General features: G+C 38.8%; 1 protein-coding gene across 2 annotated transcripts in view; it reads left to right on the forward strand.

Annotated features, from left to right (window-relative positions):
• The first annotated feature begins 2,321 nt into the window (after positions 1–2,321).
• The window catches only part of kcnn1 (potassium channel, calcium activated intermediate/small conductance subfamily N alpha, member 1), a 60,127-nt gene continuing 48,404 nt past the window's right edge, over positions 2,322–14,044 (forward strand). The window contains exons 1-4 of one of the 2 annotated variants that reach the window (XM_031901701.1): positions 2,322–2,553; positions 7,175–7,627; positions 10,308–10,403; positions 13,324–13,742. In XM_031901701.1, the coding sequence (XP_031757561.1) occupies positions 7,256–7,627; positions 10,308–10,403; positions 13,324–13,742 (887 nt within the window). In that variant the 5' untranslated portion in view covers positions 2,322–2,553; positions 7,175–7,255. 2 annotated transcript variants of the gene reach the window in all.

Genomic DNA, 14,044 nt, shown 5'->3' on the forward strand with positions numbered 1-14,044 from the left:
TAATTCATGTTTTCATTTGAGTTTACTTAGCGGGTTAAACTAATCTCTGGGGGCACCTGCAGATTATAGGGCATGGCTTTGAATTTAAAATGTAAGTCATTTTAATTCATTCATCTGTCTTGAGAAAGGGACAGCATGTACCAAAATATCACCTGTATTTTGCTAATATACGAAATTTGCAGCAGACCAGAAAATGTCCAGGAGCCTTTTTGCAATATAGATTTATATTCAGCAGATTGACTTTTTTTGGAAGTTGGACACTCCTTTTTTTGCTCTAGATTTGTCTAGGTCAGTAATAAAATGAATACACTTATAAGATCCATTATCTGGAAACCTGTTATTTAAAAAGTTCCAAATTAAAGAAAGTCCTTCTCACAATTTGATCCCAACTAAGTTGCATGAATCCATATTGGTTTTATTTAATGCTTAAATGATTTTTATTAGATGTATGATATGAAGATCCAAATTTTGGAAAGATTATTCAGAAAACCCAAGGCCCCAAGAATTCTAATTCTAATAGATCCAATACCTGTACTGATATTAACCCTGTCCTTGACTGGGTTTGTGATAGGAGACAAATTAATTCAGAAGCACAATCATGATGAAACCTGGCAAGAGAAGGATTGATGTACATTATATCCCAAAATTAATCACTGTACCACTATTTCCACTATTTTTTGTTTTAATTTAATGATCAATTTAAACTCTTCCTGGATGGATTTAAGTACTACTGATAATAGAAGAGTTCATATGGGTATTTATGTCGACCAATTATATATATATAATACTTATGACACTGTATATATAATACTATACACAGTTGTGTGTCTCTTGGTAATGCTACATACATTCAGGAATAGGTATGGGCCATAGTCAACATATTCTATTGAAATACAAGTGTCTGCTTCGGCTTTACAAACTGAAGCTCTGCCCTGTGAGAAAATTCCAAGAAGTCTTGGAATGGAAAAATCACTGGACTTTTACCTTTTTTTAAAAAAAATTAATGTTTACTCAAATGTAAAAACTGGTATTCTTCATTTTCAACAACTTTTAAATTATTGAATGCTTTACTGTTGCTTTTCATTTGGAATTTGAATGGTTTCTAGCTGTCAACGTCCTACTGGTCTCAGCAACCAGTAGATTGATTGCCATAGGTCAATAGGGGAAGATCTACACAGGAAGCTTATAAAAATCTTACATTAATAAAAACCTGACCTAACAAATAATCTTTCTGGTTGCTGGGACACTGTCAGTAGCAGTTTAAACACTAGTTTGGACAGAGGCAGAATAGCATACTATATAAATAAAAAATGTAGATGGCATTGTTCATGGCATTGTAAGAGCTGTTTTAACTGCAGTCTGACAGTTATTTGAAATACCACATTTGGAACATCAGACAAGGTTTGAATAAAGTCATGCTAGGAAGTGAATGGGACTTTTAAACATGCAAGAGACCAAATACATCAGTTGGAGAGCTGCAAACAGTACAAGGATATCCATGTGGATCTAAGGCTCTATAGCCATGGAGTTGACATTGCCTTTCTATAATATGTTTTTTGATCAAGGCTAGTGTTGTCTGTGTTTATTATTGATGTTCCCTTCCATGGGTGCAAACCCACAAGCATAATTCAATCAAATGTTGGATGCCATGGGGTGAAATGCCAAGTGTTAAAACGACTGTGGACATAAAGCCTTGAAGTTAATTTTTAGTTGAACTTTCCCTTTAATCACTGAGCAAGGCCAGAAGAGTGTGCTAGCAGACAGAAATTGCACCACTGCTGCAAGTGTGCACTGGTGCTGCATGAACAGCTTGGGCTCTGCCAGAGCACACACATTAGCAGTGGAGAGTGGCAATTCTTCTTACAAGTAATACCTCCATCAAACACTCTGATGAGCTCTTACTAGCTCACATGAAGAACATAGAATCTATATAAGTACATTTAATTCCATTCATAAGCTCAATTATCTTCACCGTGGCTAGAAATGATTCCTCACACACAAACAGCACAAGCAGCTTTCTACCATCAGATTGGGGTCTGCAAGTTAAACACATATGCATAATTACACACGCCATGTCTGTGCCCAGGCACACTCACTGGCACTCATGCCATATTTACACAGCAGCTGCCATTCTTAGGAGGCTGTTTACATATGGCACAAAATTGTTGAATGGCCGAATGCTTTTCACATCCTAAAAGCTTTAACCCCTTCTTTGTCATAAGGATTTTTTAGCTCTGCAGGTCCGCAAGTTACTGTACCGGTGCATGTGTGCTGGAGAAAGGCAAGCAATCATTCATTGTACCTTGCAGCGTGTCTCCTTTAAATGGGGGAGGGGCCTGTAGTACACTGAAGACATCATGAGGATAGTTGTGGTGCAGGCAGCCAATCAGAGGGGGTCCTTCGGAATCCAACAGACCTCCAGGAGAAGCAGCGCCAGCAGCAGCAGCAGCAGAGCAGAGAGGGGATGCTGCAGCAGCGCAGGGCTGTCCCACTGCAGAGCAGCTGCAGAGCACACGGAGCTGACACCAGCCCTTCATCAGGACCAGCTGACAGGTAAACGGGTTTCCAGCTGCTCCTCATCCCCATCGCTGCGGGGAGACGGGGGCTATCCTTCAGCACCACAATTTGTCTGTTCGTATCGCTGCATGGTTGCTTCCATCCCGAGCTCTGCAGGGAGAGGGGAGCTGTCCTTCAGAACCACAGCAAGAGCCCAACTATTCTATTTTCTACCAGTTTTTAGCGCGTCAACTGCAGCTGCCCATCAGTTGCTCATATAACAGGTTAGAAGTACTGCCTGCCTCACTTAATGGCAAGAGGAAACTGTCCTTCAGCTCTCACATCATCCTACCACAGCACAAGCTGCTCACCAATGCATGCAGGCTGAATAGTGCTAATGAGTACTTTGTACCATAGTGGCACATCATAGGCATCTTAAACCTCTCCTTCTCTGCCACATGTCTAGCACTGCTTGCTGTAGCCAGTCACCCACTCTGGTTGCTTTTTCCCCCCCATCTTCTCAGCTGCATGATCTATTACTAAACCTTTGCTGGTCCTGCTGCATGTCTGGAAAGCAATGTTACCTGCTGAATATGAGTAGGGAGGGAAGTTGATCACTGGAGCACTGACCAAGCTTGTAGACCAGGGTGGGCTCCTCTGGCTGCGGCAGTGCGGCTAATGCCTCTGAAACTTCTCCTATGATTTACCCCCCACCCCCATCACCACTACCAAACAAACGTACTCCTTGCTCCTAGACTGTGGCTCTCATGGGAAAGCAGCTGGTTTAGCTGGTGTGAAGCACACACATATGCTCGGAAAGTGCTTGTTGCCACCTAAATCATAATGCAAATCAGTACTTTATAAAGGAAATGGTGTGTTGTAGAAAAGCTTTCCCACTTTCCCTTAACAGTTATTTATCTATTTTCTTAAATAAAGGGCTGTTATTTACCATGTAACTATGACAGAATGGCACTCTTTTGCCTACTGTAGTCAGTAACCATGTATGTGTGTGTTTATATAGTATATCTAAATATATATAGCATGTTTTGAGATGTTTGTTTCGTAAATTGCGAAACTGAGAAGCTTGAATTGCTAAACACCTTTTTTTAGCCAATGATTGCTTGATTGAGCAGTTTCCCTGCATGTTATCAACCAGAAAGTATTAAGACGTCATATTTGAAAACATATACAGGGAAATTATATAGTTTATGTTTCACTATGACAAAATGCTTGAATTCTAGAAAAAGAGGGGTTAAAAAATTGCAGTAAAAAGGCCTCCATGATATTAACTCTTTGGTGACAGATCCTCGTGCAGACCCTTTCAGTGACCATATGGAAATATATACGGCCAGGTTGTTGGGTCTTCAGTATTTAGGGGTCTATATATTTTGATTAGAAACTTGAGACACAGAAGTGTAAGCATGCATCCTATAGCAATAACATATAGGTTATAAGAAAGGAAAGCTAGGGTTACTGGCATAGGGCATAGTCAGGAGGAAAGATAGTGGGGAGATAGGGAGAAAAAGGTTGAATATTGTGCAACAATATTTAAATTTTTAGGTCTGCATTCGTGAATATTGTGCGCCAGCGATGTGTGTGTGTACAGCGGGCATTTTTCCATGTTGCAATTAATAGTGTAGTGCATAGCTGTATTAGCACAAGCTATGAATGTGTGAATTTGCGTCTGTGTGCCAGTCTGTTGGTTGACATTTATCAGCAGGTCATTTGGTGTATGAGTTTGTGGCAGTCACTGCATCTGCGTGAGTGTGGGTCTGGATTATGTGCCAGCGTGTGCCTGTGTACCAGCCTGATAGCTGTTTGTACGTCAGTGCAAGAGTGATAAGATATGTGAATAGCAAAATGTTTAGATTGCTATGTTCCTAATCCAAGAATACTTCCTTTGTGGGTACGAAGAGCCATGTTATTGCTGCATTCCTTAGTCTTTCTCTACCTAAGGACACAAACTCCTGCATTTTGTCTTTAAAAATCGTTTTCTAGACCTGACTGCAGTATAGAATGAATAACATTTGAAGACCAGGCTCTCATTGTGAAGAAAAGCAAGTTTTTCTGGATCTTACAATACTTTATGGAGGTTGCTTTATATTTAAAGAAACCACGGATTCAATTCCTTTGCTTGGAGAAAAACCTGTGATTGGGATTTTGTGCCACTTAGTACATCTGCAAACCCCTGTTTGGACACAACATTAACTGGATTATGATAATTAATATTTGATTTATTAGCAATTGGATTATGGGCCTATCCTGTTTTTTTTTTAGAACACTAAACAACTAGCTAATGCTGCCAGTGATGCTAACCATAGCGCCTCACACTTTTTGTTTCCTAAATATATATATTTTAATTATTTATTTACTTAATTTTTTAAATAAATCAATGTCCCATTTTAGTACACCACTGTCATCCCATGTTGTTTTGTTTGGTAAACTAAAGAATGTCTTGTGATTTACAACAATCCCTACATCTGTCCTATTAATCCCAACAGTGTACATTTAAGAATCCAGAGCTTTAAATACCTTGTTTTTTTCTGTACTATGACCCCTAATTCTACCTTTGATTACCCCTGATCTGTCACAAAACCCCCTTACTGGATATTCAATGACAGAAATCTTAGCCTGCAGTGTATACATCAGTCTTCTGTAAAAAGCTGTACTGTAGTGGTTACAGTAATGGTATGTTTCTTTTCTTGGCCTGAACCCCTGCACCAAGAACTGTCAGTCTCTACATGGAGCACTTGCTGCCTGCAACTATGTCATTCATACTGCTGCACAGCACATGCAGAGGGGGTGGCAGTAAAAAGAGTGAGTAACAAAAAAAAAAAAGAGGGAGAAAGGTACAGAGACAAATACAGAGGAAGCATAGGAAAATGAAACCAAGAAATAGAGGAAGAAGAAGTGAAGAGCGGCATAGTATAGTGGTCAGTAGATGAGACTGCAGAATTTATAATATGGGGATAGGGTATATGGTCACAGGTAGATAGAACATGATGAAGATGGGCACAGAGGACCTTTTTATTTTATCATGAAGCTGTTTTCCTGGTCGAAAAGAAGAAGTGCAGGGGGCTAGTGCCCACATATTATACAAGATGATTTGCAGTCTTTCTGCTGCCGTGTGATGAGGTTTAATGCTGCAGTCATTCAGTGTCTGAAAAAAATCTGAATCATAGCAGCTCTCATCTGTATACATTTGATCTTATTACTTAACCTTAGCATGCTAAGGGCTAGGCATCTGCATGTTCCCCTGTTGTCTTTATACTTTAGTCATCGGAACAACCATTTATGTGTGATCCACTGTATGTTTCTTCTTTTCATACTTAAATATTCTCCTTTTTGCACCGTGCTCTCTATGTACCAGCACGGTCCAGATGTTTCCATGTACTGAGTCAGTTATCTGCTATACCACATAGGAGGCAGCTTTTTTATAAGAAAATGATTATGTCACAAAAGGAAAAGCAATGGAGCCATTGGTAGCCTGGCAGCCATGAAAATCTCATAGAGGGTCACATTTGGATCATGGGTCTCAAGCTGGACAGCTCCAATATTTATCAGCCACTATGGCGCAGTAGCTGTACTATATAAGGGTGTTAAGCAGTGCTAAGTATTAAAGGAGTTGGACTACTTTTCCTATAAAAATCAGCAACAAATACATTATACCAAAGCATGTGTGCATGTGGCCAGTTGTGCTTTACATAGTTTGATGTACATGTAATTGTAAAGAGAACTGATGATTGGCTACTATGGGTAACTACACTGGTGCGAGGTGGCACCAATAATAGTAAGTCAGTCCCAGGGAGTGATTTGGGGATAGAGTTTAGTCTGTTTGTGTAGGTTATGTTTTTTCTGCATCATTTAACTGTTTTGTTCTATTTTGGCTTCACTGATTGCACACAAATCAAAGATACATTAGGAGGCACTAATAATGGCTTAATATAGATAAAGAATTGAGTTAGTGCTTTAAGAAACACTAGGTTTGCTGAAGCAATATTGGTTAAAGTACATGAGATCTCCTTAAATACAAAGTGAAAAGACTTTTGCCGAAAGCATCTGCATGAAGGTTTGGCAGATACAGCTAACATTTTTAAGATGCTAAAAAGACATGATTTCTTGTAAAATCTTAATAAAAAAATGATAGGCTTTTTAATTGTAGAGCCCCACAGTGTTTTACCTATTTGTATCTATTTATATAGTGTACCTTTCCCTTTTACCATTCATAAGGTTGCTACAGAACCTGGTGTGCCAGGATGATAATGGCTCCGCTTTGCATGCAATTTTCTGACTTTGTAAGAAAAAAATGAGGGGTCAGATGTGCTGTTGGAGTGCTTTCTGTGACATGTAATATAAAGTATAGGCCCTGTTTTACCATGGACCTGTGTTTAATTATGTAAATTATAGTTTAACATTACATACATTATATAAAACTAAATATAACAGTGTAGATTTATCTTGTCTGTGTGTTTTGACACTAATTACCAGTCCAGAAGTTGATACCCTACAAAGTAAAACACAAATCGCCATTCATTGGTATCTGGAAAGTGGTTTCCTCAAAGCTTAGCATCTCTCTTAAATTTTTAGCACACACATCGTATGAAACATTTTGGAAATCAAGCAAATTAAACATACACAGTAACACGCTGTAAAACATCTTCTTTCATCTCTCTTCCAGGGGAACGTTGAACTACAGTCTGTCAGTCATGGTGGTCCAGGTGCATCCTTCAGAGAGTCCAACAATTTTTTGGACATAGCCATGAACAGCTGCAGGTACAACGGGGGTATCCCACGACCCCTCAGCAGCCTGAGCTCCTCCCGGAGAAACCTTCACGAGCAGGACCCTGAAACACAGCCCCTGCAGACCCTGCACAGCCCGGGAGTTGAAGTGGTGGTATCCAAAAACGATCCAAGTAAGGCATCACACCGTAGCCTAAGAGGGGTTGAAGAGGGAAGCCAAGAAGCCCCGAGGGGGCAGAAGAAGAACCAGAACGTAGGATACAAGCTGGGGCACCGTCGAGCACTGTTTGAAAAGAGGAAACGGCTCAGTGACTACGCTCTGATATTTGGGATGTTTGGTATCGTAGTTATGGTCACAGAAACTGAGCTGTCTTGGGGGGTCTACACCAAGGTAACTAAATAAGGCAGTACTGAGGGCAGACCTCAGATATAAAAGCAAAACATAGTTGAGATTTATTAAAGTAAATGTATGTATTAAAGGAGAAGAAGACATTTTTATCATGCAGTGATTCATATATGTGTTCCTATCCCCTTTCTTATATTATTTTCTCATTATCTGACCTTGTCCTAGCCATGTGTGATAGTTAGTTGCTCTGTTGTGCCCTTGGTTAAGACAAACAACTCTAAAGCAGTCAGTGCTTAGTACTGGGATGTTATGTAGAAATATTAAGCTTCAAGTGGCACAACTACTCCTCAAGGATTATACCCACAGGCTTGCTCTAGGTTGCTATTGGATGTCAGATGAGGTCTATGCATTAACATTTGAATATATAGATTCTTATCCAAATTGAGATCAAGGCTTTGAAGGATGGCACACAAGAGGCCATACTAAAACAAAGAACCATATGAAATCACATCTGAAGTTTGCCAAAATTTATCAGAGTGAACCAGCTGTGATTTGGGATAAGTTTTTATGGTGTGATAAAACCAAGATTGATAGTTTAAAGAAATATGTGCAGCACAAATCAAACATTGCCCACGCCTCTTTCCAAACTTTTAGTATATTATGGTGGCATTAGCATCAGGGCATGGACCTTCTTTTCATCATTAGGGACTAGGCATATTGTTAAAACAGAAGGAAGACTGGTAGGAGCAAAATACAGAGACAGACTGTAAAATGACCTGTCCCAGTCTGCTAGAAACTAAAGCTTCATAAAAGTTTATCTTTTAGAGCAATCAGGGCAATAATACCAACCACAAGGCCAAAGTAACACTGCAGTGGCTAGAGAACAATTGGTAAAAGTCATGCATGGCCCAGTCAGACCCCTGATTTAATCCAATAGAAAATCTGTGGCACTGATTGTAAATGAAGGTTTTATAAGCATCATCTGCAGAGACTGAACAACCTGGAGCATATCTGCCATGAAGTATGGGCCCCAATCCCTAATGCACAAAACTGGTATATACTTAATACAAAATTGCTGCAAATGGTGGCTCTACAAAATATTTCGACAAAATATTTCATGTTACATGTTACTATGTTACTATGCTTTGCAATAAAACTATCACCGCAATCACACACACTTTTTTTTTTCTCTCTCACTCTCTCCAATTATACAGTATATACTCAAAGATACAATGTATATAGTATGAATAATGCAGCAGCTCACTTTACTGAAACGAGTTGCTTGCATGTCTCAGTAAACACCTCAGTAAAAAGATAATAGGGCTCATTTATGTTCACAGGTGCAGTGAGCAAAGTGCAATTTTGAGTGCAATGGCAATGTTTTTCTTTTCACAATGCAGCATTTTTTCCCAGAATTCCAGGGTCATTGTGGTCGCAAAGGATCAATGCAGTCAGTGCAACTGTGCTGCCAAATTAATACAACTGTGCGTGTATTTTGGTGCAAATCATACGCAGTGCACTAAAGTCCATCCGCAAATATATGAAAGTGCAAGAAGTTTTTTTTATGCAAGTGTTGTTAATGAAAGGGGTTTAAAACACAACTTGTGTGGGGAAAAGTGTGGAAGTACAACGGCATAACTGCACTTGTGGATGTAAATGAGCCCTTGTTGTTTTTACAGAGCAACCATAGCAACCAATCAGCAATTAGTATTTCCTCTACAGTTGAATAGTACATATCTGAACAGTTGCTGGTTTATAGATCTGTAGCAACTTTGTATTGTTATTCATTTTCACCCTAGCTGTCTAGAGATGCTGATAGTTGTATTTCTGCAGGGGTGTCTGTTATTTTGTATTACCAGTAGTGACCTTAGCATTAAAGGAGGGGGGGGGCTGAGGTGTTAAATATCTGTCTGCATTATCCTTTAGTTTATTTAACCCCTATTGTCCTAGAAGTTATATAGCAGGCATCAGGTATAAGTCAATGGGACAACAGGTCCACCTGTAAATCTGCAAAAGGTGGCAGGATAACTGCCAGGACCAAGAGACAAATGTCTCCTGGAACCAATGTATGTGACTGACAAAGCGGTGGCTTGGCTCTGTGGAGGTTTCCCCGTTATTGATTTTCTTTAGATATATTATATAGAGAAGACTTCAACAGATAGGCTCTGATGGAGGAAAATGAGGAAGTAATGGGGTGTATTATTGAGAGAATAATAGGGAGGAGTTAAATGAAGCAGAAGAATGTGGGTAGGTTAAATGGAGCTATATGATAAATTACTGTTAGGGTGTTATAGAAGGAATCGACAGGAAAAATAGAGAGGAGTAGGATTTTAATAGGGAGATAAGAAAATTATTGTAATATAGCAATTATAAGATGGATGGATGAAGTGCTTTTGGTGGAATTATATGAACTGTATACTGTATATGTTATTGAGCATTAGAAAGAAGCATGTGGAAGGCATTTAAGGCAAAAGTGGAGGGGGTATAAAAAAAAGGTGTTATTGAACTATTATACTATAGTAGTATTTAGAGCAGAGTGGTATATTTGTATATAAAACAGTTGTTTTACAAAGTCAGGGATAAATAGAAATAATAGCTGACTTAGGACTTTGAATTTAATCAGACAGAGTGTGTGAAATAATGGATTTATAGTGGTGTCAGGTTTAAGTGCAGTTTATGTTGTTATAAGGCAGGGCTTGATTGTACCACTCTGATTTTTTTGCAGGAATCCTCTTATTCATTTGCACTGAAATGCCTTATCAGCCTCTCAACTGCTATCCTGCTTGGACTCATCATCATGTACCATGCCAGAGAGATCCAGGTAACGTTTAAGGGCCTGTCTATGTACAGATTAACAATAGTATCAATAATGGCACTTTCAGACATGTTAAATGCACATTTCTCAAAATAAACTGCAGCATTAAATATTTTGAGGAATAATTCACTGTATACAAGTTTAATGATTGTCTTAGAAATGTTTCATTGGAGAACTGGTGATCAGGATGAAATCACAATGAACATCCCTCTTGTAAAGGATTTGTGTCTCAGGTGACATGTCTTGCATGCTGAAAGTTGACACATATACAGAGGGCTAAAGAAACACAGGAACCTTATGCTTGACCTTGGGTGAACTTGTCATTCTATCTCCTAGGCTTCCTATTCTGCTTATCGCGACAGCTGTCAGGCTCTTGTCAACATAGTAAACACAAACATATACCTACTAATGACATCACTCTGCCACCTTAGTACCTCATCTACTGATAGTCATGCAATGTTCAGTATTTCAAGTTACAAGAGATGGGGTAAAATGTGCATGACCCACGCTATAAAAATCAGAGGTTGCTGAATTAAGCACTTTATATTGGATCAGAAGTTGCCAAACCTGACAATAGCTTTCAGTGCACACTCCATCAAAGGAAATTCATTTAGACGTTTGGTTGTAGTTGTGGTAACCAGTAAACTTTTTAAAGCAGAGGTTCTCAACATGAGGGTGAACCTCAATAGGCAGACCCAAAGTACTGGATGTGAGTAACCCAGCTAAAAAAGTCATTTAGGGTGGGATTTGGGGTAAATACTTATTTGTTGTTGTTGTAGACATACCTTAAAGTCCAGCTTGAAAGACAATTTTGGGTGAGAATTGGGATTACATATTTACTATTCCTTTGGCAAGATGTCTTTTGCCCAAACAGAAATGACTGCGAGTAATAACCAGTCTATTTAGTCTGTCCATTAAATATTTAGTTCTGGTTTTGTTTTCTTCTTAGCTTTCCTTACCTTAAACTTAACCCGTTAACCATATCACTGTCATTTGTTCTCTTAGCAAAGTTCCATGCCACAACTGAAGTGTATAAGCCTAGTGTGCAGAACTGGGTTCATGAAAGGGGGACCGGTCCTGCATTAGATACTAGGGGGCACATTTACTAATCCACGAACACTCAGAGCGTTCTGCGACTTTTTCGTATTGTGCACAACTTTTTCGTACTTTACGACAACATTGCGAAAGTTTCGGATTCATTCAAGCTTCGTTATCGTGACTTTCCTTGGGTCAGGTTGGAGCTGCACAGTGCCATTGATTCCTATGGGAGGCTTCCAAAATCATGCACAGAAGGATCAAAGTCGGAAAGGTTTTCCTGCATTTTACGATCGTTCGGTACGAAAATTTCATGACTTTCGGATCGCCAATACGATATTATCGTGACTAATTAGATTTTTCGTAAGCATATTCGTGATATTTGCGATCTTAAGAAATTATCGTATCCAATTCGTATTTATCCCATTCAGGATTCGAACTCTTGATTTCATGAATCTGCCCTAGGTCTTGAACCAAAAATGCCTGAAATTTAGTTATTTTGGCTTGCTTGTTATCCTTTGGCAAACAAATCTAAATTTTCCATTCTACTGGAATTCTGATTTTTCTCTATTTTTATGTACTCCTTGAATATACATTCACAAACTCTAACTACAGTGCATTTACATTTGCAATTATATAATTTCTCACAACCATTTTCTAAAAGTGAAAATTGCCAATAGCCTTTCATCATTGCTTACTCTTCGGGTTCTAATACACCTTATTATTGATAAACTGCTTACATGTATGCAGGACATTAACCCCCATATGTAATAAAAGGCACTTAGTTTGCCCACAGGTGAGCAGTAAATTCTAACTGCTGCTTGGTTAAATTTAGTGTCTTTTATTATATAAACCAATTAGAGTGCATGTTATTGTAATAAGCATAATTTTCTCTACACTGTGTATAATGTATTTCACATACCCTATCTGCTACAGCTTTGAAGTAAAAACTAGTTTCCGTATGTTGTATTCATTAATAAATAAGTCTAAACCTGGGCCCAGTTCAATATTTGAAGTACCTTACTTGCAGCTTGGATGCAATTTGAAAGGTTTCCAATAACACTCTGTTCCCTGGCCGTCAACCAGCTTTCACTTCAACTGGAAATAATTTCCCCTAAGACAATATATTTTATCTATAAAATAACTTGTTTATTTCACTGTATGAATAAATGATTGCACTGCACCAACCTTTGTTCCTGCTTAAAAATCCGGCAGTAAATACTGGCATGATCTGCTCTTCATACTGTCCATAGCTTGTGCGTATTTAGTTTTTCCCAGCTCTCGGCATCAACGTTTAAAATCTTTTATTCCAGCAGAATAACTTTTCAATCTTTATCAAGTAATGGCAGTACAATGACCTACATCCAGACTCCGAATGAGCAAATCAAGCACTCTGAGCTTGAAATTAACTACTCTGCTATTACTACTCAACTAAACTTCATACATGGTCGTGGATTCAAGCTGTCTGTTTGAGTGAACTAATTACACTGACACATCTACTGAACTTGTATATGATGTTGTATGAGTCATATAAGTATTGTGTCTATAAAGAAAAGGTGAAAATGGGTTCTTTTTTATCATATTGTTATTTTTTGGCCTCATACTCCAACAGTTGCATTTGGTCTTGAGCAGTTACTTGGTTATAACTAGATGATCATTTGAGCTTGTAATTAACATACTTAATCATATGATCACAAATTCTGTGTTTGTTAAGTATGCAGCTGCCATGATTACACTAAAAGAATAATTCTGCAGGAACTTTATGGATGATCAGCTGCACACTAGCCTAACATAACTATAAGCAATGCCACTGGACTTTGGAGAATGCTATATATACAGTATATAATGTTTCCTCTTTGTTTTCCCTAACCTTATTACCTTTTCTTCCCAGCTTTTCATGGTCGACAATGGAGCCGATGACTGGAGAATAGCCATGACCTATGAACGGATATTTTTCATCACTTTGGAACTAACTGTGTGTGCCATCCACCCAATCCCTGGGCAGTACTCTTTCACATGGACAGCTCGGTTGGCCTTCTTTTACACCACCTCTGTGGCCAACGCTGACATAGATATCATACTTTCCATCCCCATGTTCTTGAGACTTTACTTGATTGGAAGGGTCATGCTCCTACACAGCAAACTTTTCACAGATGCCTCCTCCAGGAGCATTGGTGCACTCAACAAAATTAACTTCAACACTCGTTTTGTAATGAAAACATTGATGACCATATGTCCTGGCACTGTTTTACTGGTCTTCAGTATCTCATCCTGGATCATTGCAGCTTGGACAGTTCGAGTTTGTGAGAGGTAGGGTTTTTAATGCTGTCTGTTGCTTCTCAATGTGTAATTTGCTGTTGATGGGAAACTTGCTGTGTGTGCATGAGTATGAAGATGCATGCCCCTCTACTTATAATCCAGGTACACCTCACATAAAGAACATTTTATATTTAATAGACAAGCTGAATACCACATCCTCAAACTAAACATTGGCATTGCCATTTGCTATATATTGTATGTGACATGAATCACTTGAATGAAATCAAAAGGGGTTTACAGTGGATAATTGGGATTTGTAGTCGCCTTAGATTTGCTCCCAGTTTTAGACTTAT

Source organism: Xenopus tropicalis, chromosome 1 (genome assembly GCF_000004195.4).
Source record: "Xenopus tropicalis strain Nigerian chromosome 1, UCB_Xtro_10.0, whole genome shotgun sequence".
NCBI classification, from domain to species: Eukaryota; Metazoa; Chordata; class Amphibia; order Anura; family Pipidae; genus Xenopus; species Xenopus tropicalis.